We start from the raw sequence: 26,850 nt of genomic DNA, 5'->3' as shown, positions 1-26,850 counted from the left end.
ATATAGCTTCTCCAAACCCAATTGTCAACCTTACCTATCCGCGGCGAATCCTGTTTCCTAACAGACGAGGCTCTGGCGACCCCAAGCTCCTCATGGAACTTGGGGGTAGGGAGGGATGGAATTGCCTGGAGGTTTAATGTGCCCACATAAATCGTTCCCGAGATGGTCGGGCTAGCTCCTCAATGGTGCTGGTACCGGAGCGTACCGGATCTGTATCCGGCAAAGGACCATCACATCGATAACGCTCCCCAAAGCCTTCGGGGAGCAACCTTATCGCTACAACAACAACAACAACAACAACAACCGGAAACCCAGCCAGTACCTACCTCTGGTCAGTAACGAAAACGTTTAAAGCCGTTATTATTCCCCCAGCCAGCAGCATTACGTTCTGAACTCCATTAACACTCATCATGGGACGCTGCTAGTACAGCTTGGCCTGTTCTCCATTAGATAGATAGATAATTTATTGAAGATTGCACTGCGACCATTGTTTTATTGTGCCCTCACCTCCTTCACAACACATCATCCAAGCCGACTTCCTTGATGAACCCTAGCAGTTCTCTTGGCTTGAGGGATTTAATGTGGGAATTTTCTGGCCATGGTAAGCCAATAAACTTAGCCCTGCGTCTTGAGATTGCGTCACATTCCAGAAGGATATGGTCCGCCGTCTCCGCTGATCGATCACAAAATCGGCATGTGCTATTCAGCTACTTTTTAGGTTTTATATATATGTACGTATTTTTATTAAAATTTATTCCAAGGTATAATGTATTGAAGTGATAAATGGGTCACTGGGTCGATTTGTATGGACGAAAGTTAACCGATATCGCGCCATGGATTTTTTGATAGGATTTGGGCTCAGAAAAAAAAGGTCCACTACGCATACCCAAAAAAATAATTGGCTAGCCTGGAACTAAACTAGTCTATGTAACATTTTATCAAAAATCGAGATATGTACATTTTTGAACTTGAAAAAAATAAATTTATCCGTGCAAAATTGATCTATATCTTATTTCTGCATCAAAGTATTGTAGCATTATGAGTTATGCCCACCTATGTAATACATTTGCGGCATTATGCATTATGAACTTCTATGCCAATGCATTTTTTATGAACCTGCCACACGCAGTCATAGTGCAGTCATATTAAAATATTGTTCTACATAAATTATATTGACCCGACACAGCGGGAAGTCAACATCAAATGAATGCCGAATACGAAACCCATGTCATTTCATCATTTCGGTCAATGCACGTGCCGATCGGAATGTCTAATTGTCACTGTTAGTTTGTCAATGTGAATCACCAAAATATTCACACACAACTATTTTACATTGTTTACATAAATAGATCAATGAAGTAATCTGCTGACTTTGCATACCAGTATTACAAATGTACATATTTTTAGTTTGTTAGTGTTAGTATAATTATGTATGTGTAGGTTAAGAAATTACGTATAAAAGAGAAAGAATTTCTTCAACAAATTCAATATTTATCAGACTTCCAAAGTCAGACATTCTTTGTATTAATTTGAACGTTTCGGTGTCCAAAAGATAAAAAATATCACTTTAGAATTCACGTTCTTTTGTCATTTCAAGAAATTCTAAAGTGGTCCAGCTAGCATAAACTAACATAGACCAGTATGATCTTACAAACTTGTTGAAACTAAACTGGTCTATGTGCATTATGGTTACAAAAAATTTATTTATTTGAATCATATCTGGCAACACTGTAAATGTCATTGTCATTCATTAAATCAGCTGATATTATATTTTGTCATCAATTGTCTTTGCAGGTTAATTTGCGTGTTTTGAATGAAAAGGAGACATTTGAGTAACAGTGTACATACAGGCTTATTGGTTAAAAACCACGGACGCAGACCGACCAACCACGTCTGCATGAATGAGACGTGTACTCCGAAACGCTACCATCCAAAATTACAGAGAAAGTAACTCTGAATCTGAAGATTTTAGCTCTAGTGATGAGGAAGATTTGTATGTACCTCCTACTCATGAGATCGATTCTGATGAAGGTATTTACATATTTTGTATCGAGTTTGTGGTCTATTCGGGCTGATTCCATGCGCACAGGTTACTTGCAAGCAGATACCTGCATGACATTGGAAACATCTTTCGACCTGTAAACTGACACCTAGTAAATGTTATATTACTTTGTCTAATGACAAATACGACTTTAGATTGCTTTACTTTTGTATCGAGGTATCTACATACTTTTTTTTTCAATTAACAGAAACAGTAGAGTTAATTAATGAGAGTATGATGAACATGGGAGCAAATGAAGAAGTTGCGATGGACGACACACAAAACAATCAGCCGCCGCCTCCGCCTAGAGGACGAAAGAAGCAGAGGCAAGAACAAACTTGGGGGAGAAATGAAAGAAAGCGAAAAAGAGCAACAGGTCAAGAGTATGTTAACACAAGAGGAAATGTCATTTAGGCGAAAGTATTTGCAGCTATCGACTGTGTTTGTGGACTCAACTGCAATGAGAAAGTGGCCCCGCCGATTCAAAAAGATATTCATGATGCATTCTATAAGTTAGGAAGCTGGGATTCTCAAACTGTCTGATTGTGTGGTGCAGTAACCGGCTCAGCTCCAAAACGACCTCGGAAAAGGTTGCAACATCAGACGCCAAGCCTTAAGCAACATACCCGTCAGTTCACCCTCAACAATACACCTGTTTGCAAAAAGTTTTTTCTAGGTGTTGTGCAAATCAGTAACCATCGCTTGATTATGCATTACAAGTAAAACAAACAACACCTGCTAACAATAACATTCCAGTTCCGGATCAGAGAGGATGAAAAATACTCGGAAATAAGATAAGTGAGGAGAAGGTTGAGTGGATTAGAGAGCATATACGGAGTTTTCCTAAATATAGAAGCCATTGCGGAGATAGATCGAACGATCGCCAATATTTGGCTCCTTCTTTGAACCTAACTAAAATATACAAATTTTTTGTGGAAAAATGCCAACCTGAAGGTAAAGAAATAATAAAAAAATCTTTATATGAAAAGGTGTTCCGCAAAGAATTTAATATTCACTTCTACATTCCAAAAAAAAGACATTTGTAACGAATTTAAAATTAATTTGGATGCTGAAGCAGATATTGTAAAGTGTATAGAAATTAAACGGAACATGGATACACACACACAGTTAGCTGCGAAAGCAAGAGATGTTCTGAATTCATATAAACAAGCTAGTCTCCAAACGCAACATCTTGGTTGATTGTGGATGAAAGTGGATATGAAAAGGTTGAGAATTAAACGCCGTCTTAGCTAGACGATCGGTGCGCGAATGAAATGCTTGCCCATTATTACTTGCATTTGTCAGTGCCAGTCATTCGCTTGTAGCCAGCTGTTGCAGTGGTGTCGTATGTAATAGGGACAGTGCATTGATTACAGTGGCGTGCATGTAGAAAATATTGGAATGGAGGTAAAACGGCATTACAAACTAGTTGATTTGACTGCAGGGTAATTACTTTCAACTTTCAGATCCCAACCAAACTTTATATAATATTTCAGTTTCAGTTTGGTAAAAGTACCGAAGGACTTATTTGAATTGAGCATACTCGATACCTTTTACTGAGTACGAGTACAAGCATCGATACTTTGATCAGAGTAGTTTGAATACTCATAAGCACCGCCATCGATAATTTTCCTAAAAGTTCTATCACTTCACTCAGAGGGCTTGCTTATCCCATCATTCGAGTTGCGAACTTTCGTGTAGTTATGCCAGCACAATACCTCTATACCACGGCGGCCGCACAAATGGTAAGTATTCGAAGAAAACTTATTGTTTTTAAAAGCCGAATTATTTTTTGTCTAAGCACATACGTATGCAGATAAAAAAAAAAACATTTTTGAACATAATTAAAAAACCATATCATTCACTTGATTCCCTGTTAATAATTCATTATATTCTAGAAGAAAACATCTTTTTAAAGAAATTATCAGCATACCTGTGACTAATTTTGTTGGATGAATAGGTGGATGTGCCTGATCAGTCTTATTGCCATTTCGGGGGTTGGCTCCCCATTCGTTTATACGCCGCACAAAATGTCCCCATTCTGGATGTTCAATAAACCTTTCCGCTATAGATCTGTTAAAAAAAAGCATTTAGTCGATATTTGTGAGTGTTCAAGTGAATAAAAAAGGTGTGATATATTAATGCTAAGCACAGCTTCTACTGCTATTTATAAAATATTGGATGACAAACGTACCCTGCCAACCATGACTACCCACTTTTAACCACTTTCCCCTGAAATTCCAACACCATCAAAAATTTCGGTGTAAGAAAATTCAAGTTTTTGGGATATTTTTCAGGGTGGGAAAAATGTCCCATAAATGAATAAGTGCGAATGAAACGACATGAGTGTCTCGTTTACAAAAAACCCAAAAATGGGAAATAAAAATTATTTGACGCGCTCGTTTGACAATTTGAAAATCTAAATGTGAATTTTAAATTTTCGGGAAAACGTTAAAATTGTTAGCATTAAAACGCGAAAAAGTGAAAGTTATATAAACTGAATGTTCTGGAATTAAATTGCAAAAAGATAAAGTGATATAAATTGAACGTTCTGCAATTAAATTGCCAAAAAGTGTGAGCGAAAGCTCGAGGCGATCAATTTATACAAAAACTAAAGATTTCATCATCAAAGGATTTGGTATGTACTCCAAAAAAGTATTATTATCTAATATTAATATATATTATGGTGTCACAATAATATAGAGATTCATATGCGCGGATGCACCTATATATTACGGTGTACACCAAAACAACTGAAGTGGTAAATCCCTGAAAATTTCAGGAAGATTTTATGGTGCCATCATAAAATATATATGTGTATGCGTCTGTACATATTTGCATAATAGTATATGTCAAAACGGGTTCAGTGCAAGGCCCCTGACAAAGTTCTGGAAGATTTTATGTTGCTACCATAAAATATATATATGCATGCGCCATTACATATATGCATAATAGTGTATGTCAAAACGGGTTCAATGCAAGGCCCCTCACAAAGTTCTGGAAGATTTTATATTGTCACCATAAAATATATATATGCATGCGCTTGCACATATATGCATAATAGTGTAATTCAAAACCAGTTCAGTGCAAGGCCCCTGACAAAGTTCTAGAAGATTTTATGTTGCCACCATAAAATATATATATGCATGCCCCTGTACATATATGCATAATAGTGTATGTCAAAACGGGTTCAGTGCAAGGCCCCTGACAAAGTTCTGGAAGATTTTATGTTGTCACCATAAAATATATATATGCATGCGCCTGCACATATATGCATAATAGTGTACATCAAAACCAGTTCAGTGCAAGGCCCCTGAAAAAGTTCTAGAAGATTTTATGTTGCCACCATAAAATATATATATGCATGCGCCTGTACATATATGCATAATAGTGTATGTCAAAACGGGCTCAGTGCAAGGCCCCTGACAAAGTTCTGGAAGATTTTATGTTGTCACCATAAAATATATATATGCATGCGCCTGTACATATATGCACAATAGTATATGTCAAAACGGGTTCAGTGCAAGGCCCCTGACAAAGTTCTGGAAGATTTTATGTTGTCACCATAAAATATATATATGCATGCGCCTGCACATATATGCATAATAGTGTACATTAAAACCAGTTCAGTGCAAGGCCCCTGACAAAGTTCTAGAAGATTTTATGTTGCCACCGTAAAATATATATATGCATGCGCCTGTACATATATGCATAATAGTGTATGTCAAAACGGGTTCGGTGCAAGGCCCAAAAGATCTGGAAGATTTTATGTTGTCACCATAAAATATATATATGCATGCGCCTGCAAATATATGCATAATAGTGTACATCAAAACCAGTTCAGTGCAAGGCCCCTGACAAAGTTCTAGAAGATTTTATGTTGCCACCATAAAATATATATATGCATGCGCCTGTACATATATGCATAATAGTGTATGTCAAAACGGGTTCAGTGCAAGGCCCCTGACAAAGTTCTGGAAGATTTTATGTTGTCACCATAAAATATATATATGCATGCGCCTGCACATATATGCATAATAGTGCACATCAAAACCAGTTCAGTGCTAAGTCCCTGACAAAGTTCTAGAAGATTTTATGGTGTCATCATCTTAATCTTAATATATCTAATATATATTATAAATGGGAAAGTTTGGATGTTTGTATGTCCAGACGTTTGTCTTTGTGCCTCAATCACGCAAGAACAGCTGGACGGATTTGGATGAAATTTGGCACACATATAGCCAATAGTCTAGAGGGATCTACTAGCTATATGTTATTGAAAATGGGGGAGGTACCCGCCCCCTAGGAACAGTTATAATTTAATTATTGTTTGTCTGAATCACGTCTTTGTCTTTGTGACTGAATCACGCCAGAACGTATTCACGGATCTTGATGAAATTAGGACCACAGATAGACAATAGTCTACTGACGAAATTTTTTCGAAAATAGAAGGGGTGGGGGTCTCACGACCCTTCGAACAATTACTTTTTAATAATTTTTACACATTTTAACTTTACGTTTACTGCCTTCACCAATATTACAAAAATCAATAGGTGAAATAAGTCGGGGGCTTACAAAGTGAGCAGTGACACCCTCTGTCTTCGTTATCTTTTTGGGACCCTTCCGGGTTCATTTCTGGGTAGATTTGGGGATTCGTCCGACATCCCGTCGGGGTAATTTCGAGACTTTTTCTGGACTATGTCAGGGTCTTTTTCGGACTTTTACGGGATCATTTCTGGATCCGTCCGGCGTCCCGTCGGGATTATTTCGGGACTTTTCGGGAGTATTCCGGGGTCATTTGGGGATCCTTCCGGGATCATTTCTGGATGGTTTTCGAGATCCCGTCAGGGTTATTTCGGGACTATTTCGGCATCATTTGGGGATTCTTCCCGGATAGCTTTTGGATGATTTTCGGGATCCGTCCAGTTACCCGTCAGGGTAATTTCGGGATCATTTTGGGACCCTTACGTAACCATTTCTGGATAGTTTTCGGGATTCGTCCGGGTCATTTCGGGACTTTTTTCGGAACTATTTCGGGATCATTTGGGGACCCTTCAGGGATCCTTTCTGGACGGTTTACGGAATCCCGTCGGGGTCATTTCGTGACTTTTTCTGGATTATTTCGGGATCATTTGGAGAGTTTGCCGGCATCAGTTCTGCAAGGCTGTCGGGATCAATCTGTGATCCCGTCAGGGTAATTTCGGGATCATTTGGGGACTCTAAGGATCATATCTGGATGGTTTCTGGGATCCGTCCGGGATTATTTCGGGATAATTTGGGGATCCTTTCGGGATCATTTCTCAATGGTTTGCGGGATCCCGTGGGGGTTATTTAGGGACTATTTCGAGATAATTTGGGGACTCTTCCGGTATAATTTATGGATGATATTCGGGATCCGTCCGGGTACCCGTCAGGGCCATTTCGGGACTTTTTCGGGACTATTGCGGGATTATTTTGGGACCATTCCGGCATCATTTCTGTGATCAATCTGTGATCCCGTCAGGGTAATTTCGGGATCATTAGGGGACTCTTTAAGGATCATATCTGGATGGTTTCTGGGATCGGTCCGTGATGATTTCGGGATAAATTGGGGATCCTTTCGGGATCATTTCTGGATGGTTTTCGGTATCCCGTGAGGGTTATTTCGGGACTATTTCGGAATCATTAGGGGACTCTTCTGGTATAATTTCTGGACGATTTTCGGGATCCATCCGGGTATCCGTCAGGATCATTTGGGACTATTGCGGGATCATTTTGGGACCATTCCGGCATTATTTCTGGATAGTGATCGGGATCCGTCAGGGTCATTTCGGGACTTTTTCGGAACTATTTCGGGATCATTTGGGAGCCCTTCAGGAAACTGTAGCATTATGCGTCATGCCCACCTATGCAATACATTTACGGCCTTACGCATCATGAACTTCTATGCCAATACATTACAATAGCATAATCATATTACAATATCATAAGACATAAATTACCTTGAACTCACACAGCGGTTAGCTAACATTAATGGAATGCCGAATATGAATCCCTTGTCAGTTCACACATAACAAATTATGCTTATGTTACTTTGTCACCAAAATATTTACATACAACCGATAATATGAATTAACCAAATATTCACATTTCACATGAATATCGATCTGCTGACTTTGCATACAAATCTACATACATGCATATTAATACAAATCTACATATATGCATAGCAATACAAATCTACATATATGCTCAGTAATACAAATGTACTTATTTTTAGTTGTTAGTATTAGGATATTTATAAATGTGTAGGTTAAGTAATTAGCTATAAAAAGAGAAAGAATTTTTGTAATAAAGACAATCTTGATCTGACTACCAAAGTCAATACATTTTTTTATTATTTTAACTTTTCATGGCGATCCTGCCAGCCTGATCTTAAATTAGCTGAAAATTTGCTCTTAAGCAAAATAAGCTAGATCTTGCTGGAGGAAGATCCTGCCAGTACAGATCAAAAATTAGCACAACTGCTAAAAAAAGATATGACTGCAGGAAGAACCTGACAGTTTAGAATCATTCAGTTTAAAATCAGTCAGTTTAAAATCATTCCGTTCAAAATAAAAATTCCAATTTTGTTACTTGCGTGTAATCGGTTAAAGTCCTTAAAAATCAAACAAATTGTGCAACATGTTGGCAAGGAGGCAAGCAACTTCATATCATCAGGATTAAGACCTTTACCTGGTATACCCAGCGGAAATCGCAACAGTAATAACAAGGAATATACCAAACGGCTAATGTCTGGCCGCATATTAGACGGGCAGTAAGAGCATAAAAGGAAGTGGAATACTAAGATTGACAGCAAGGAAACAAATAGAAACACATCAAGTGGAATAATACAAGACATTTTTTCCGATGAGCGGCATAACTTTCGAGAATGGCAGCGGCAAATCTGGCGGCAGTAATTTAAGTATAAAAATTTAGAAACAAATTAGGCGGCCTTTAAGGACGCTAAACCACTAGCAAAAACGAAAGTTTTTGCTTAGGAATTTTTTTTTTAAATAGGAATTAAAAAGTAAATAAAATCTTTTCACAAAAAAAAAATTTTAGCAAGAAAATCAAATGTACTAAATTTTAAAGATTTTTTTTTTTGCTTGAAACAAAAATATAACATAAAAATCTACTTTGTTAAAATTTAAAAAAAAAAAAGAAGAAAACTACTTTTTTGAACAATTCAGCTATCTCCTTTATTATGCAAGAAATAGAAACGGAAGAAGAATTTCATAGAATTTTTAAAAAGTGCGAAGACACTATAAAGGAATTCATAAAAATTTCTGAGAAAGTCATTAAAACCAATAACACCACCAAACAGGGTCCGACACCAATTACTATAAAAGAGTATTGGCGACGGAACCAGTCTATAAAAAAGGAAGAAACACCCAAAATACCTACCCCAAAAATCCGAAAAAGAAAAAGGCGAGGTAAACAATTTAGAGATAACTGAAACCTTCAAACAATTAAACTTAACTACAAATACCGAAGATAGGTTAAAATTAAAAAGGAAAATTAAAGAACTGAGAAAAAATAAAAATAAATATTATAAAAAAAAAACACTTTTTGAGTAAATTGGAATGCCAGATAAATACTGGGAACACCCCATTGTATGGGAAGATAAAATAACAATAGATAATGAAAGAAAACTGCAATGGTTAAAATCATTTTGGAAGAAACTAGGTATGACTAGGGAACCTACAATAGAAGATGTAACAAACCCTACAACAAGGGAAGAAGAAACAGTTAGGATGTTACGAATGGTCTTCCCAAATGAAAAATAAATTTTTAAACGTAATTACAAATTTTAGAATTAAAATATAATACTAAGTAATATATTTGTTGACAAATAAATAAATAAATAAATAAAAACTTAATACAAATTTTCTTCGTTAATTGTTAAAAATGGCATGGTGGAAAACCATATTAAATGGTATACTAATAGGTATTGCAGGATACGAAGTTGGTAAGGAAAATACAGAAAACAATGTCGAAAATAAATTGGTCAAATACGAACCAAAAGAAATTACAAAAAATAAAGAAGAAATCTCCGATAAATGGCTAACTATTTTTGTTTGTGTAACTGCATTTTTGATTGTCGCAATTGCAATTCTAATAAAAAATTATATAAAAAACAAATTGAGACAATTAAATAATTACAAAGAGTTTAACGGAAATTTCAAAAAGAAATGAATACATGGAAAGAAATCTATAATAAATTAACAGAAGAAAAATTAAAAGCCGATAAATCATATAAGTGCATAAACAAAAGTATTACCACAAAAACAGAAACGATAGCAAAACATCTGAACATAACTTTAGAAGCCTTAAATGCGATAACAGAGTTGATTAGTAAAGTAAATCACATACTTACTAACGATCACCAAAAAGAGGCTCAACAAATTTTTTCAACAGTAAGGGATAAATTAGTATCTTCATTAGCAAGATATAACATCGAAATCCCCATACCAACTACTATAGAAGAAAGTTTCCAAATTGATTTTAACTCCGTTCTAACTGAACCTTCAAGAAACCGTACCCCCTCACCATCATTTAGTCTAACCTCATCAGTGGAAGAACATAAACCACTGCTTAACCGACTCATAAACGTCACAATGGCACAAACAGTAGCAGAGTTTATCAAAACTGCCTCACCAGTGCTGCCAGAGTTTGATGGCAAGCCTGAAAATTTGCACAGTTTCTTAGATGCTCTTGATATTTTAGACCAAATCAAGGATAATCATGAAGCTTTAGCGATAACCATGATAAAAACAAAACTAAAAGGCACGGCAAGAAATTTCATAAGTGACGAAAATACAATCGCACAAATAAAACAAAAATTAAAAACTGCAATAAAGGGAGAATCAGTAGAAGTCTTAACAGCTAAACTCCTGAATATCCAACAACGCAGCAAAACTGCAAACCAGTATACTGCTGAAATAAAAAAAATCACTAGATCATTGGAAGGAGCTTATATCTCGGATGGACTTAACCCAGACTTAGCAACGAGGTATTCGACACAAGCAGCAGTAAAGGTCATGTGTAAGAACTGCTCCAATGACAAAGTGAAGATGATTATGCAAGCGGGAACGTTCACAACAATGAACGACGCAATTTCAAAATTCACAAACAGCTGCACATAAATCACAGGCAGCTCGAATACAATTTTAAACATTTGTCAACAAAACCAATACCGGAGTAATTTCCGTGGAGGTTACCAAAGTAACAGCTATGGAGGTTACCGAGGTAGGAGATTTAGATACCCAACAAGATTTAATAACAACTTTAGAGGAAATAACAACAATAATAAGTCCCAAAGAAGATCACAAATCCAAAATAACAATAGACAGTACAATCAGACGCGCAACGTGCGAAATTGTACCCAGCAGGAAAACCAAGAAACTCCACTTCAAAATCAGTAGATAGGAAAATATGTGCACTAAATCTACACTTAAATAGTTATATATCTACAAAAACATCATTCACCCCTATTCTGCATTTCGATTACGTTCCCGTTCTACGCTCCGCTTTAATCGAAGTTTGGTATTCTGCATTACGACGGAATCGTAAAGAGAAGAGGAAGAGCAAATGATTTTTCGAAATCAGCTGTTTGTACGGAATGTGTGAACATTGGAACAAAATAAATTAAAGAAAATTTGTAAAAAACACTGAAAAACGTTTATATTTTATTATCCACGCCATTTTGTATAAAAAAAGCAATAGAATATATTGCCGCAGTGTTATATTTTTTTGAGTGAACTGCTTTCATAATTGTAAGTGTGTTTTTGTCGTTCTTTTGACCAATTCCCTGCCGTGGCCACCAAGTTTCGTTAAAACGGATTCCTGCACGAATATAGTTGACATTTTCTGAATTTTAAGGATGCTAATTTCATTGCACTGGCCTAAAGTACTTTATAAAGGTTTATGTACTCTTTCCGCAAGGATTGTTTACGTTTTCGCTTCACCTTCCTCTACGCCGGCAGCTTGCTTTGGCATATAACTGGACCCAACGAACAGACACGAATTATGGCTGTCTATTATAATGGAATCAATAGTCGCGGCATTATTTATGGAGTTGGAAAGCAACGCATACGAAAATTGCCAGGCGAGAATGGAAAGGCAAATATAGCGAGATTTGTGTAATCCATTTGAGATGAGTGACGAATTGTAAGAAATTGAACTTAAAAGTGGTAAAGTTTAATGACTTATTTTCTTATTTAGGTTCAAAAAAAACTTTCGACTTAATAAGGATGCTTTTAAGTATGTGTTAGATACTTTTGCGGGGCAAATACGTCCAAGGACTTCGACATCGACATGTTGTTTTTGACTTGGAAACATATAAAAAACAATCATCATCAAGCCTTCTACGTTTCTTAACAAGTTTTACTTACATTTTTGTTAAAATTCTGTTATAAATTAATAAAAAAATAAAAAGAAAATATTTTTCCGCCAACTACTTTGCAACTTAGAAAAACGGAACTACGATCGAAATGCAGAATACAAAAAATTGAACGATTCGAAGTTGGATCGAAAGAGATTGGAACACAGAATACCAAAATTGCCAAATCGAAAAAATTCCAATCCAAGTCGAAATGCAGAATAGGGCTGATTAAATAACTCATTTTCAAATTTTTGGTAGACACAGGAGCAGATATCTCCATAATTAAAAAGAATCAAGTACTTAATCATACAAAAATAAATGCAGAACAAATAACAGACTTAAAGGGCATTGGCCAGGGTATAACCAGTACATTAGGCACAATTAAAGTTGATTTAAAAGGCGATGACCTTCTAATTTATCATAAATTTCACGTCGTAGAAGACGACTTTCCAATACCGTGCGACGGAATAATAGGTTTGGACTTTATAAAGAAATATAATTGTATTCTAGACTATGGCAAGACAGAGGATAAACTACTCCTAAGACCATACGATTTTCCCAAAACAATCACGATGTTCCTAACAAATTTTCTGTCTGCTAACAAAATTACGATCCCTGCTAGATCTGAAAAACAAAATAAATAAGCATATAAAAGAGCCAATGACGATAACGGAGACACCTCCGAAGGCTTTTGATATAGTACAGATCGATACGGTAGGACCATTACCGAGATCAATAAATGGAAACGAATACGCAGTTACCATCATATGCGACCTCACCAAATATTTGGTAGCAATTCCAGTCCCGAGCAAACACGCGATAAAAGTTGCTAAAGCTGTATTTGAGCACTTCATTCTGATTTATGGATGCATGAAAACAATCCTAACAGACATGGGAACCGAATACAAAAATTGCTTATTCGAAGAATTATGCAAACTGGCAAACTGTTAAACAATGAGCATAAAACCTCAACACCATACCATCATCAAACTCTGGGCACCGTAGAACGTAGTCACAGGACGTTTAACGAATATGTACGTTCCTACATATCCAGTGACAAAGATGATTGGGACGAATATCTCAAGTACTTCTCATACTGTTACAACACGACTCCATCGACAGTACACGGGTATTGCCCCTACGAGCTTATATTTGTGAAAAATCCCCCCACGTACGAATTCTTAAAAGAGAATAAAATAAGCCCAGTGTATAATCACGAGGCATATGATAAGGAAATTAAATATAGACTTCAAATAGCACAACAACGAGCTAGAAAATTAGTAAAAGAAGCTACGGAAAAACAAAAACCTAATTATGATAAAAGTAGCACCAGTAAGGAAATAAAATTAGGCGATTTAGTATTAGTAAGAGAAGTGGCTAGCCATAAGCTAGACAATAGATATAAAGGACGGTATAAGGTAAAGAAAATTGACAGAAATAACAATTTTACTTTAATACCACATATAGAAGAAACTAGCAATAAACACAACAAAGATAAGGAATTAATAATCCATAAGAATAGGCTTAAACCCATCTGAAACACCTTTTGATAATAATCTTAAAATAAGCATTCCACTTTACTTATCGCATATTAAATATCTAAGAAATTGAAAACGAAAATTTTTGTTTTCTCAGTTCCATATTTACACAAATTATTATAAATACATAAAGAATAAAGAATATCTTCAAACACGCAGATTTTAGGTGGGTGCACACATTTAAAACTCGCCTATAAAATAAATAAAATATATAAATAAGTAAAATAATTGCTAAATTTAAAATTTTTTCTTATACGTAAAATAATCGTTAAATTTAAAATTTTGAAAAAAAAGATTTGTACAAAATATTAAAAAAAAAATGTATATAAAATGTAAAAATAATAAAAGTATCAAGGTCAGCAAATTAAAAACAAATTACACAACTTCTTTCACTACAATATCAAGTTAAGGTAAAATACCAAAATCATTTAAATGCGAACAAAGAGTCTTATACAATTGTTCACAAAACAATTATATAATACTCTTTTTCTAAGGCGGATGGTGTAGCATTATGCGTCATGCCCACATATGCAATACATTTACGGCCTTACGTATCATGAACTTCTATGCCAATACATTTTAATAGCATAATCATATTACAATATCATAAGACATAAATTACCTTGAACTCACACAGCGGTTAGCTAACATCAATGGAATGCCGAATATGAATCCCTTGTCAGTTCACACATAACAAATTATGCTTATGTTAGTTTGTCACCAAAATATTTACATACAACCAATAATATGGATTAACCAAATATTCACATTTCACATGAATATCGATCTGCTGACTTTGCATACAAATCTACATGCATGCATATTAATACAAATCTACATGCATGCATAGTAATACAAATATACATATATGCATAGCAATACAAATCTACATATACTACATATATGCATATTAATACAAACCTACATATATGCTTAGCAATACAAATCTACATATATGCTCAGTAATACAAATGTACTTATTTTTATAAGCTTTTATTTAGTTTCACTTTTGTTGTCTGTAATGGAATCTTGCAAGTTAAATTTGATACACTTCCCGGTGTCCGATTGAGCTGAAATTTTGCACACATGTATAACTCCGATGACAATGCACTATTACTATGTTAAAATTCGATAAATTAATCGATAACACAGTTATCGGTAAAGATTTGTATTTACTTTGGCATAACAGCCTAAGTCCCATACAAACCCGCCGGTACCTATCCGTGGATTGTGATATTTGGACGTGGTGAATCACGCGTTTCACGCGTGGTGAATCTCAACGCTTGCGAAAAGCGGAGACACAACCCTCTGTTGTATTTCTGTGTATAACCAACATAGCTGAATTTTTAAGGCTGTTTAACTCTGTAATCTTTTCTGTAATTTATTTTGCTTTTGGAAAAATTACCTATTTGAAAAAAGCTGGCTGAAAAATATTGGCATAACAGCTTAAGTTAAATCAAGAATGGAAAATCTTGGAAAATTTGAGCAGATGTGGCAATTTCGCGCGTCCGTTGAACGAAATATTAACAATCTGCTGATCATCGCTAGGAAATTAGCGACATTCCATCAACTAAGCAGCACTTTAGCAATACTACTGTTATTATTTGGCCGCTCAAACACGCACATATTAATTGTGCATTAAATCTAAAATATACAAATACACCATAATAATTTACACGGCCAAAGCCATAATAATTTACACAGGTCATTAATTCTTTCTCTGATTCAAAATCTGAACTACCAGCGCTACCGTCAACAGCCCAGTGTCATCATTGCCAGTAGCACCAATAACACCAAACTCGTGCCTGACACACAAAAGTCGTTTCACTCAATAGCGCAAGTAAAATGTACTACGCACTCACTACTAAGTAGCGTCAAAAATTCGCTTGGAGTAATTTCGTCAATGAGCTACCATTGAGCTGGCACCGCATTGGCGCTGGCGCCATGCAATTTACATCACTAAAATTGCGCGAATGCCCAGGCTCATGACTTTGTTAATCCAGATGGTGAAAACGAACACTCAAAGGAATGCAACCTTGCAAACAACAGCCGTCATTTTCAAAGTGTAAAAATTGAAACAAAAACACATATTTCAGTTACATCTGCGTATAATGCGTATTGGAATTTATTAGTACACATTTTATGCGCAGCAACTTCAGAGGTGTATTTAAAATTTGGCGCTTAGCAGTCCATATAAATTATAAGCGTATAGAGGTTTACGTGTAAAAATAAATACGGCTATTATTTTAAAACAGATTTAACACACAGAGCAGAGATCTGCAATGAGTAGTTGTAAACTGAACGCCACATAGGCCAAGTCACAATAAAACATGATTTTAAGTTAGTTAACACTGTTTGACACAATTTTATATGTGCTCTCTGTCAAAAGCCGAGTTAGGTCTTTAGCAGGTATTCGAATCGAAGAACTTGACTGTTCAAAGTTGGCTTCGAAGAAACCCTGTAATGTTGATGCATTAAAAGAAATGGATAGAATGAAAAACGTTACAAATAACTAAGTAAAGTTTGCGTAACTAATTTAAACAATATTTTACTCTACTAAAAATTAAAAAAAAAATTCATATTTAAATTAAATTTAAGAAAAAGGCTTTTCTAAGAACAAGCTTCTATTACTTGTTAATAAAACGAACTAAAAAGTAAAAAATAAAATTAAAGAAAAAAAAGCTTTTTTAAAAATAAGCTTTTATTATTTTGGTTAATAAAATTAACTAAAAAGTAAACAATAAATCGACTCTAAAGAAATATAACACTTTATAAGTTCATTGTAAGCTTAAACGATAATTAGGCTTTTTCGTCTGCGACAAAAAAATTCTATATCGTACATAATTATATATTTTTAACATTAAAACTTTACACCTAAATTACTAAAGCTTACAGTTTATATCTCAGTCCAAATTGTTCTAATAAAAGCGTATTACATTGCGATAGCAAGAAAATGAGATCCTAAATGTTCTTAATTATACCATCAAAATTTAACACGTTTTTTATTAGAACAATTTGGACTTTCATATAAACTGTAAGATTTAATAATTTAGGTGTAAAGTTTTAATGTTAAAAATATATAATTATATACGATATAGAATTTTTTTGTCGCAGACGAAAAAGCCTAATTATCGTTTAAGCTTACAATGAACTTATAAAGTGTTATATTTCTTTAGAGTCAATTTATTGTTTACTTTTTAGTTAATTTTATTAACCAAAATAATAAAAGCTTATTTTTAAAAAAGCTTTTTTTTTCTTTAATTTTATTAGTTGTTAGCATTAGGATATTTCTAAATGTGTAGGTTAAGTAATTAGCTATAAAAAGAGAAAGAATTTTTGTAATAAAGACAATCTTGATCTGACTACCAAAGTCAATACATTTCTTAATATTTTAACTTTTCAGATCCTTTCTGGACGGTTTACAGAATCCCGTCGGGGTCATTTCGTGAATTTTTCTGTATTATTTCTGGATAATTTGGAGAGTTTGCCGGCATCAGTTCTGCAAGGCTTTCGGGATCAATCTGTGATCCCGTCAGGGTAATTTCGGGATCATTTGGGGACTCTTTAAGGGTCATATCTGGATGGTTTCTGGGATCCGCCGGGATTATTTCGGGATAATTTGGGGATCCTTTCGGGATCATTTCTCAATGGTTTGCGGGATCCCGTGGGGGTTATTTCGGGACTATTTCGAAATAATTTGGGGACTCTTCCGGTATAATTTATGGATGATATTCGGGACCCGTCTGGGTACCCGTCAGGGCCATTTCGGGACTATTGCGGGATTATTTTGGGACCATTCCGGCATCATTTCTGTGATCAACCTGTGATCCCGTCAGGGTAATAATTTCGGGATCATTTGGGGACTCTTTAAGGATCACATCTGGATGGTTTCTGGGATCCGTACGTGATTATTTCGGGATAATTTGGAGATCCTTTCGGGATCCCGTGAGGGTTATTTCGGGATCGTTAGAGGACTCTTCTGGTATAATTTCTGGAAGATTTTCGGGATCCATCCGGGTACCCGTCAGGATCATTTGGGACTATTTCGGGATAATTTTGGGACCATTCCGGCATCATTTCTGGATAGTTTTCGGGATCCGTCCGGGATCCCGTCGCGGTTCATTTGGGATTTTTACGGAAGTATTTATTTCGGGACTTTTTCGGGAGCATTCCGGGGTCATTTGCGAATCCTTCCGGGTTAATTTCTGAATGGTTTTCGGGATCCAGTCAGGGTTATTTCGGGACTATTTCGGGATCATTTGGGCACTCTTCCGGTATAATTTCTGGATGATTTTCGGGATCCGTCCATGTACCCGTCAGGGTCATTTCGGGACTATTTCGAAATCATTTTGGGACCTTTGCGGAATCATTTCTGGATGATTTTCGGGATCCGTCCGGGTACCCGTCAGGGTATTTTCGGGATCATTTGAAACCCTTACGGGATCATTTCTGGATAGTCTTCGGGATCCGTCCGGGATCCCGTCGCGGTTCATTTGGGATTTTTACGGAAGTATTTATTTGTTTAAGTCTATGAATTTTAATCCTTACAGACTATGATACAATGAAAATTTAAAAAATACTTATGCCTAAAAGTAATCGGTGTACCTAGATAGCAGACTTCAAAATATTCATAAATTCAGCCCTTTGTATAGAAAAATCAAGAGCAGCGGAATTACTTATTGAGTTGAGCTCCTGAATAGCACGCGTAATGGTAGCATTACCAGCGTAATTCGCTCTGAAATAATTGTAATAAAATGGAAAAGAATTTCTGAGAGATCTCTGGGGAACATTAAATCGAATCCTTTCGAGCAAATATGGGCAATCAATGTAACCATTAATAATATTATACATGAATGACAAGCACAGTATAGATCTACGATTTTCCAAAGACTTGAGGCTTAAAAGTAAAAGAGGTGCAGAGTAGGAAGGAATCGGCCCCAAAAAGTTTAACGGCCGAAGGGCATATTTAAGGAACATTTTTTGAATTCTCTCAATTCTACAAATGGCCATTTGGTTGCTTGGTCACCAAATGAAGACAGCATATTTAAGATGAGATCTAACGTATGACGTGTAGAACAGCTTAAAGGTATAGGGGTCTGAGAATTTCGAGGCATTGCGCCGTAAAACTCTGAGCATAGAATATGCTTTCGATGTTACGTAGTTAATGTGATTAATGAAAGAAAACCTTTTGTCGGAAACGACATCCAGGTCTTTAATCTCATCAACACATTGAAGTCATAGTTAGATATACTGTATTTTGTAGACAAAATGTTAGTTGATTTTGAATAAATAATTTGGAAGCATTTATGCATATTTAAAGAGAGACAGGAATTCAGGCACCATTGGTCAAGCTTATTTACTTCATTCTTCAGCTTTATGGCATCTTCTGGGATTTAATAGCTGAGAATATTTTTAAGTCATCTGCATGAAGTAAACACTTTGCAAACGAAAAACAACTGCTGATGTCATTAATAAATAGTATAAATAAAAGTGGGCCTAGTATACTTCCCTGGGGAATGCCAGAAGTCGCAACAAACGGACTAGACATTTTCCCATCAATGGTAACAACGCTGTGTCTATTACTTAAATAAGAACGTATCCACAAAAGAAACATTGAAAACCGAGACAGCTTAATTTTTTTATCAGAACTGTGTGAGGAACTCTATCAAAAGCTTTGGAAAAGTCAGTGTAAATGCAATCAACCTGTAGTCCAGCAGAGAAAGACTCTACACAGTATTCGCTAAAAACAGCAAGACTTGAAACCGTGGACCTATCAGCAACAAACCCGTGCTGGTGGGGGGATATAAGGGTGTTAACAGCAAAACTCAACTTGGCGTTCACAGCATGCTCAAAAATTTTAGAGATTGTGGACAGCTTGGATATTGGTCTATAGTTACGCACATCGTTCTTATTTCCACATTTTAAAACGGGCGTAATCGATGATAAATCATTATTATTGAAAATCAGACTAAATGGATAGACCAAGGCTGGACAGTTTTTTAACAAGACAAAAGAAAACCCATCAACGTCAGTTTGGGATGAGGATTTAAGTATAATAATAGCTTTACTAACATCCTCACAGGAGAGAGTAAGCGTACCGACGTTCAGGATACTAACGGCATCCAATGAAAAATCAAACGCTTTATTATTATCATCCTGAGAAAAATTTGACTTAAAAAACTCAGCAAATAAATTCGCTGCCTCACTTAGAGGTCGCGCAGGCTGATCATCAAGGAAAACTCCAGAGGGTACACTGGAGCCACATTTTTGACTTTATATAGTTCCAAACAGTTTTAGGATTCGATTTAATATTCGACTCAATATTATGAATATAGTTATTGTACAGACACTTATCTAAATTAATAAATATCTTTAAATAGTGCTTGTACTTAGTAAAGAATATATGATTCTTTGAGCGTTTGAAGTTACGCAAGTATTTATTTTTTATGTTCTTCAGTTTTTTTAATTCTTTCGAATACCACGGAAGTTTATACGGCCTTTCGCTTTACCGGAATTTTATCCAAACAATGAGTAAATAGAATGCATATGAACGTGGAGAAGCAGTTAGAGGTATCAAGTCCCTCCAGTAATTCGTCCCAGTTTATTTCCATTAAAAAATCGTTAAATCTAGGAAAATTTCACGAATTGAAATTGAACGTTAATCTGCTATATGTAGTATCCGACGCATAATAATAAAACCTACAAGTAATGGCCAGGGGTAGGTGATGCCTATCCTTGGGAATAACTGCATTAGAGCATTCACTGACTTCACAATTAAAGTCGTCACTTATAAATATTAGATCCTATCTATCTATTTAGAGCATTAACACAATTACTAATTGAGACTCAATAAATTATCATTAAAATACTGTTCGTGATTCAAAGAAAGATTATTAGGTGTGAGACCATAACTGGAAACATTTGTTGACCAGTGAATATTACAAAGGTTGAAGTCACTAAGCACGCAGAGGTGGTCATCATTTAGGTTTCGTAAAACAAGAGAGATTATATTATCAGCATATGCTTTGTATACATAAAATGCGCTACCTGGTGGAATATACGAGGCAAGCAGATAAAGGGTGCCTTGTGCACCAGAACCGGAACCATTTATACACACGCCGATTTGGTCAAGTAGCGAGTCGTCATTGTTGAGCGGAAAAAAAAATGAACGTAGCTGGCGCTTGACAGCAATTAAAACACCACCACCGCGAATGCAACCCGTTTTTCCAGCATCCCGATCCTTGCGATAGACATTGAAAAGATTTGAGTCAAATAACTCACTATCAAACAATTTTTCATTGAGCCATGTCTCGATGAAGACAAAGATATCGTAATCCATTTGCGCACTAAATTAATATACACAAGATCAGACTTGGTTCTCATGCCGGATACATTGTGAAAATATATCTTTAAGTCGTTATTGCTGTTATTAGTGGGGAGATTTCTCCCTACTGTGTGCGAGGTGGCTTTTTGTGAGTCTTCCGTAAAAACTGAAAAGGCTTCACCGTAACATTAGTCGGCCAAATTTCGGAGCTGAGCAATTTGTCAAATGATGACTCAGGAACTCCCAACTTGAAGCTAACTCGATTCAGATTTGCCAACGCACCATCTTTTTTTACTACCTTCGTACAACTTAACGTGGTTTTATTTAATTTAGCTTGCCTACCCACATATTCAATTATATTATCTTCAGTTACAGATGGCGAAAAAGACGATACATGTAGCCATTTGTAACGATCAGCAACCACCAGATCGATCGATGCGTTAGATCCTCTAATAGGAATTTGAGAATTACTATTTTTAATTTTGGTTCTAGTTTTAGACACATTTGCCCCCTGTCCATCATCATTAATAGACGCATGAGTGGAGGAAGAAGAAGCCGAAATATCGGTCATTGGCACGGCCGTAATTATGGATGCCTACGTATTGCGAGTATTATTTGAAGTTGAAATAACACTCTGAGGCGTCAACGTCACAGCATTGGACACCGTTGTATTAGTAATGCAAGCAGCAGCAGTACTAATGTTTGAGATAGCACTAATCGCTACTACAGATGAATGAGGATTCATAGGCACTGACGTCACAACACTAAGCGTTGACGTTTTAGTAGTGCAAGCAGCAGCACTAGCCAATAGTACGGATGGTTGGGCATTCACTGGCACTGACGTCACAACATTATTATTTATTTTATCCGCATGCACTGACGTCACAACACTAGGCGTCGCGATTGTAACTTGGCGTTCACAGCATGCTCAAAAATTTTAGAGATTGTGGACAGATGGATATAGGTCTATAGTTACGCACATCGTTCTTATTTCCACATTTGAAAACGGGCGTAATCGATTATAATGATTTATTGAAAATCAGACTACACGGATAGACCAAGGCTGGACAGTTTTTTAACAAGACAAAAGAAAACCCATCAACGTCAGTTTGGGATGAGGATTTAAGTATAATAATAGCTTTACTAACATCCTCACAGGAGAGAGTAAGCGTACCGACGTTCAGGATACTAACGGCATCCAATGAAAAATCAAACGCTTTATTATTATCATCCTGAGAAAAATTTGACTTAAAAAACTCAGCAAATAAATTCGCAGCCTCACTTAGAGATCGCGCAGGCTGATCAACAAGGAAAACTCCAGAGGGTACACTGGAGCCACATTTTTGACTTTATAAAGTTCCAAACAGTTTTAGGATTCGATTTAATATTCGACTCAATATTATGAATATAGTTATTGTACAGAAACTTATCTAAATTATTAAATATCTTTAAATAGTGCTTGTACTTAGTAAAGAATATATGATTCTTTGAGCGTTTGAAGTTACGCAAGTATTTATTTTTTATGTTCTTCAGTTTTTTTAATTCTTTCGAATACCACGGAAGTTTATACGGCCTCTTTCGCTTTACCGGAATTTTATCCAAACAGTGACTAAATAGAATGGATTTGAACGTGGAGAAGCAGTTAGAGGTATCAAGTCCCTCCAGTAATTCGTCTCAGTTTATTTCCATTAAAAAATCGTTAAATCTAGCAAAATTGCACGAATTGAAATTGAACATTAATCTGCTATATGTAGTATCCGACGCATAATAATAAAAACTACAAGTAATGGCCAGGGGTAGGCGATGCCTATCCTTGGGAATAACTGCATTACAGCATTCACTGACTTCACAATTAAAGTTGTCACTTATAAATATTAGATCCTATCTATCTATTTAGAGCATTAACACAATTACTAATTGAGACTCAATAAATTATCATTAAATTACTGTTCGTGATTCAAAGAAAGATTATTAGGTGTGAGACCATAACTGGAATATTACAGCATATGCTTTGTATACATCAAATGCGCTACCTGGTGGAATATACGAGGCAAGCAGATATAGGGAGCCTTGTGCACCAGAACCGGAACTATTTATACACACACCGCTTTGGTCAAGTAGCGAGTCGTCATTGTTGAGCGGAAATAAAAATGAACGTAGCTGGCGCTTGACAGCAATTAAAACACCACCACCGCGAATGCAACCAGTTTTTCCAGCATCCCGATCCTTGCGATAGACATTGAAAAGATTTGAGTCAAATAACTCACTATCAAACAATTTTTCATTGAGCCATGTCTCGATGAAGACAAAGATATCGTAATCCATTTGCGCACTAAATTAATATACACAAGATCAGACTTGGTTCTCATGCCGGATACATTGTGAAAATATATCTTTATGTCGTTATTGCTGTTATTAGTGGGGAGATTTCTCCCTACTGTGTGCGAGGTGGCTTTTTGTGAGTCTTCCGTAAAAACTGAAAAGGCTTCACCGTAACATTAGTCGGCCAAATGTTTGAGATAGCACTAATCGCTACTACAGATGAATGAGGATTCATAGGCACTGACGTCACAACACTAAGCGTTGACGTTTTAGTAGTGCAAGCAGCAGCACTAGCCGATAGTACGGATGGTTGGGCATTCACTGGCACTGACGTCACAACATTATGATTTATTGTATCCGCATGCACTGACGTCACAACACTAGGCGTCGCGATTGTAACTAGGCGTTCACAGCATGCTCAAAAATTTTAGAGATTGTGGACAGATGGATATAGGTCTATAGTTACGCACATCGTTCTTATTTCCACATTTGAAAACGGGCGTAATCGATTATAATGATTTATTGAAAATCAGACTACACGGATAGACCAAGGCTGGACAGTTTTTTAACAAGACAAAAGAAAACCCATCAACGTCAGTTTGGGATGAGGATTTAAGTATAATAATAGCTTTACTAACATCCTCACAGGAGAGAGTAAGCGTACCGACGTTCAGGATACTAACGGCATCCAATGAAAAATCAAACGCTTTATTATTATCATCCTGAGAAAAATTTGACTTAAAAAACTCAGCAAATAAATTCGCAGCCTCACTTAGAGATCGCGCAGGCTGATCATCAAGGAAAACTCCAGAGGGTACACTGGAGCCACATTTTTGACTTTATAAAGTTCCAAACAGTTTTAGGATTCGATTTAATATTCGACTCAATATTATGAATATAGTTATTGTACAGAAACTTATCTAAATTATTAAATATCTTTAAATAGTGCTTGTACTTAGTAAAGAATATATGATTCTTTGAGCGTTTGAAGTTACGCAAGTATTTATTTTTTTGGTTCTTCAGTTTTTTTAATTCTTTCGAATACCACGGAAGTTTATACGGCCTCTTTCGCTTTACCGGAATTTTATCCAAATAGTGACTAAATAGAATGGATTTGAACGTGGAGAAGCAGTTAGAGGTATCAAGTCCCTCCAGTAATTCGTCTCAGTTTATTTCCATTAAAAAATCGTTAAATCTAGCAAAATCGCACGAATTGAAATTGAACATTAATCTGCTATATGTAGTATCCGACGCATAATAATAAAAACTATAAGTAATGGCCAGGGGTAGGCGATGCCTATCCTTGGGAATAACTGCATTAGAGCATTCACTGACTTCACAATTAAAGTTGTCACTTATAAATATTAGATCCTATCTATCTATTTAGAGCATTAACACAATTACTAATTGAGACTCAATAAATTATCATTAAAATACTGTTCGTGATTCAAAGAAAGATTATTAGGTGTGAGACCATAACTGGAATATTACAAAGGTTGAAGTCACCAAGCACGCAGAGGTGGTCATCATTTAGGTTTCGTAAAACAAGAGAGATTATATTATCAGCATATGCTTTGTATACATCAAATGCGCTACCTGGTGGAATATACGAGGCAAGCAGATATAGGGAGCCTTGTGCACCAGAACCGGAACTATTTATACACACACCGCTTTGGTCAAGTAGCGAGTCGTCATTGTTGAGCGGAAATAAAAATGAACGTAGCTGGCGCTTGACAGCAATTAAAACACCACCACCGCGAATGCAACCAGTTTTTCCAGCATCCCGATCCTTGCGATAGACATTGAAAAGATTTGAGTCAAATAACTCACTATCAAACAATTTTTCATTGAGCCATGTCTCGATGAAGACAAAGATATCGTAATCCATTTGCGCACTAAATTAATATACACAAGATCAGACTTGGTTCTCATGCCGGATACATTGTGAAAATATATCTTTATGTCGTTATTGCTGTTATTAGTGGGGAGATTTCTCCCTACTGTGTGCGAGGTGGCTTTTTGTGAGCAATTTGTCAAATGATGACTCAGGAACTCCCAACTTGAAGCTAACTCGATTCAGATTTGCCAACGCACCATCTTTTTTTACTACCTTCGTACAACTTAACGTGGTTTTATTTAATTTAGCTTGCCTACATATTCAATTATATTATCTTCAGTTACAGATGGCGAAAAAGACGATATATGTAGCCATTTGTAACGATCAGCAACCACCAGATCGATCGATGCGTTAGATCCTCTAATAAGAATTTGAGAATTACTATTTTTCATTTTGGTTCTAGTTTTAGGCACATTTGCCCCCTGTCCGTCATCATTAATAGACGCATGAGTGGAGGAAGAAGAAGCCGAAATATCGGTCATTGGCACGGCCGTAATTATGGATGCCTACGTATTGCGAGTATTATTTGAAGTTGAAATAACACTCTGAGGCATCAACGTCACAGCATTGGACACCGTTGTATTAGTAGTGCAAGCAGCAGCAGTACTAATGTTTGAGATAACACTAATCGCTACTACAGATGAATGAGGATTCATAGGCACTGACGTCACAACACTAGGCGTTGACGTTTTAGTAGTGCAAGCAGCAGCACTAGCCGATAGTACGGATGGTTGGGCATTCACTGGCACTGACGTCACAACATTATGATTTATTGTATCCGCATGCACTGACGTCACAACGCTAGGCGTCGCGATTGTAATGGCGCAATCAGCAGCATCAACAGCAACAGGCGAGCAAGCATTCCCATGCACTGACGGCACAACGTTCGTTGTATTAGTAGTATTTAATTTGTTAGCACTCTCATTAGTTGTGGGTGGCAGATGAGAGGGATCACCTTTCCACACATCGGCATTACTCATGACTTGTTTAACTGCGACTTCAAAAGATCCTCGTAGAGAATTTATTTCCGAGGTGAGGGAAGCAATTGTATTGTCCTTTTCTACCATATCGCGCTGAAACGCGAGAGCTGAGTGCAATCTATTAAATTTTAACGAGAGTTTTTTGTTATCATCTTTTAGAGCACTGACCACATTAAAAAAACGAGTATTCTCTGCTCTAAGAGAAGATATTATATTAAATAAAGATACCAATGTTGGTTGTTGTTTATTGACATTGTTATTAGTGTTGTCACTTTTTATCACTTTATTTATTTATTTATTTATTTATTTTATAAATTCCAAACACAACAACCATAAGTTTTAT

The 26,850-nt window shown here is 36.2% G+C and overlaps 1 protein-coding gene across 4 annotated transcripts in view; it reads right to left on the bottom strand.

Annotated features, from left to right (window-relative positions):
* Positions 1-26,850, bottom strand: part of Top3alpha (topoisomerase 3-alpha) — a 487,070-nt gene that overhangs the window by 219,916 nt on the left and 240,304 nt on the right. For all 4 annotated transcript variants that reach the window (XM_067766003.1, XM_067766000.1, XM_067766002.1 and 1 more), the window contains exon 4: positions 3,975-4,114. In XM_067766003.1, coding sequence (XP_067622104.1) covers positions 3,975-4,114 — 140 coding nt within the window. The remainder of the gene's footprint in view (positions 1-3,974; positions 4,115-26,850) is intronic.

This window comes from Eurosta solidaginis, chromosome 2 (genome assembly GCF_040869045.1).
Source record: "Eurosta solidaginis isolate ZX-2024a chromosome 2, ASM4086904v1, whole genome shotgun sequence".
Classification (NCBI taxonomy): Eukaryota; Metazoa; Arthropoda; class Insecta; order Diptera; family Tephritidae; genus Eurosta; species Eurosta solidaginis.
Note: the sequence above shows the minus strand (reverse complement) of the source record. Positions and strands in the feature narration are given on the sequence as shown.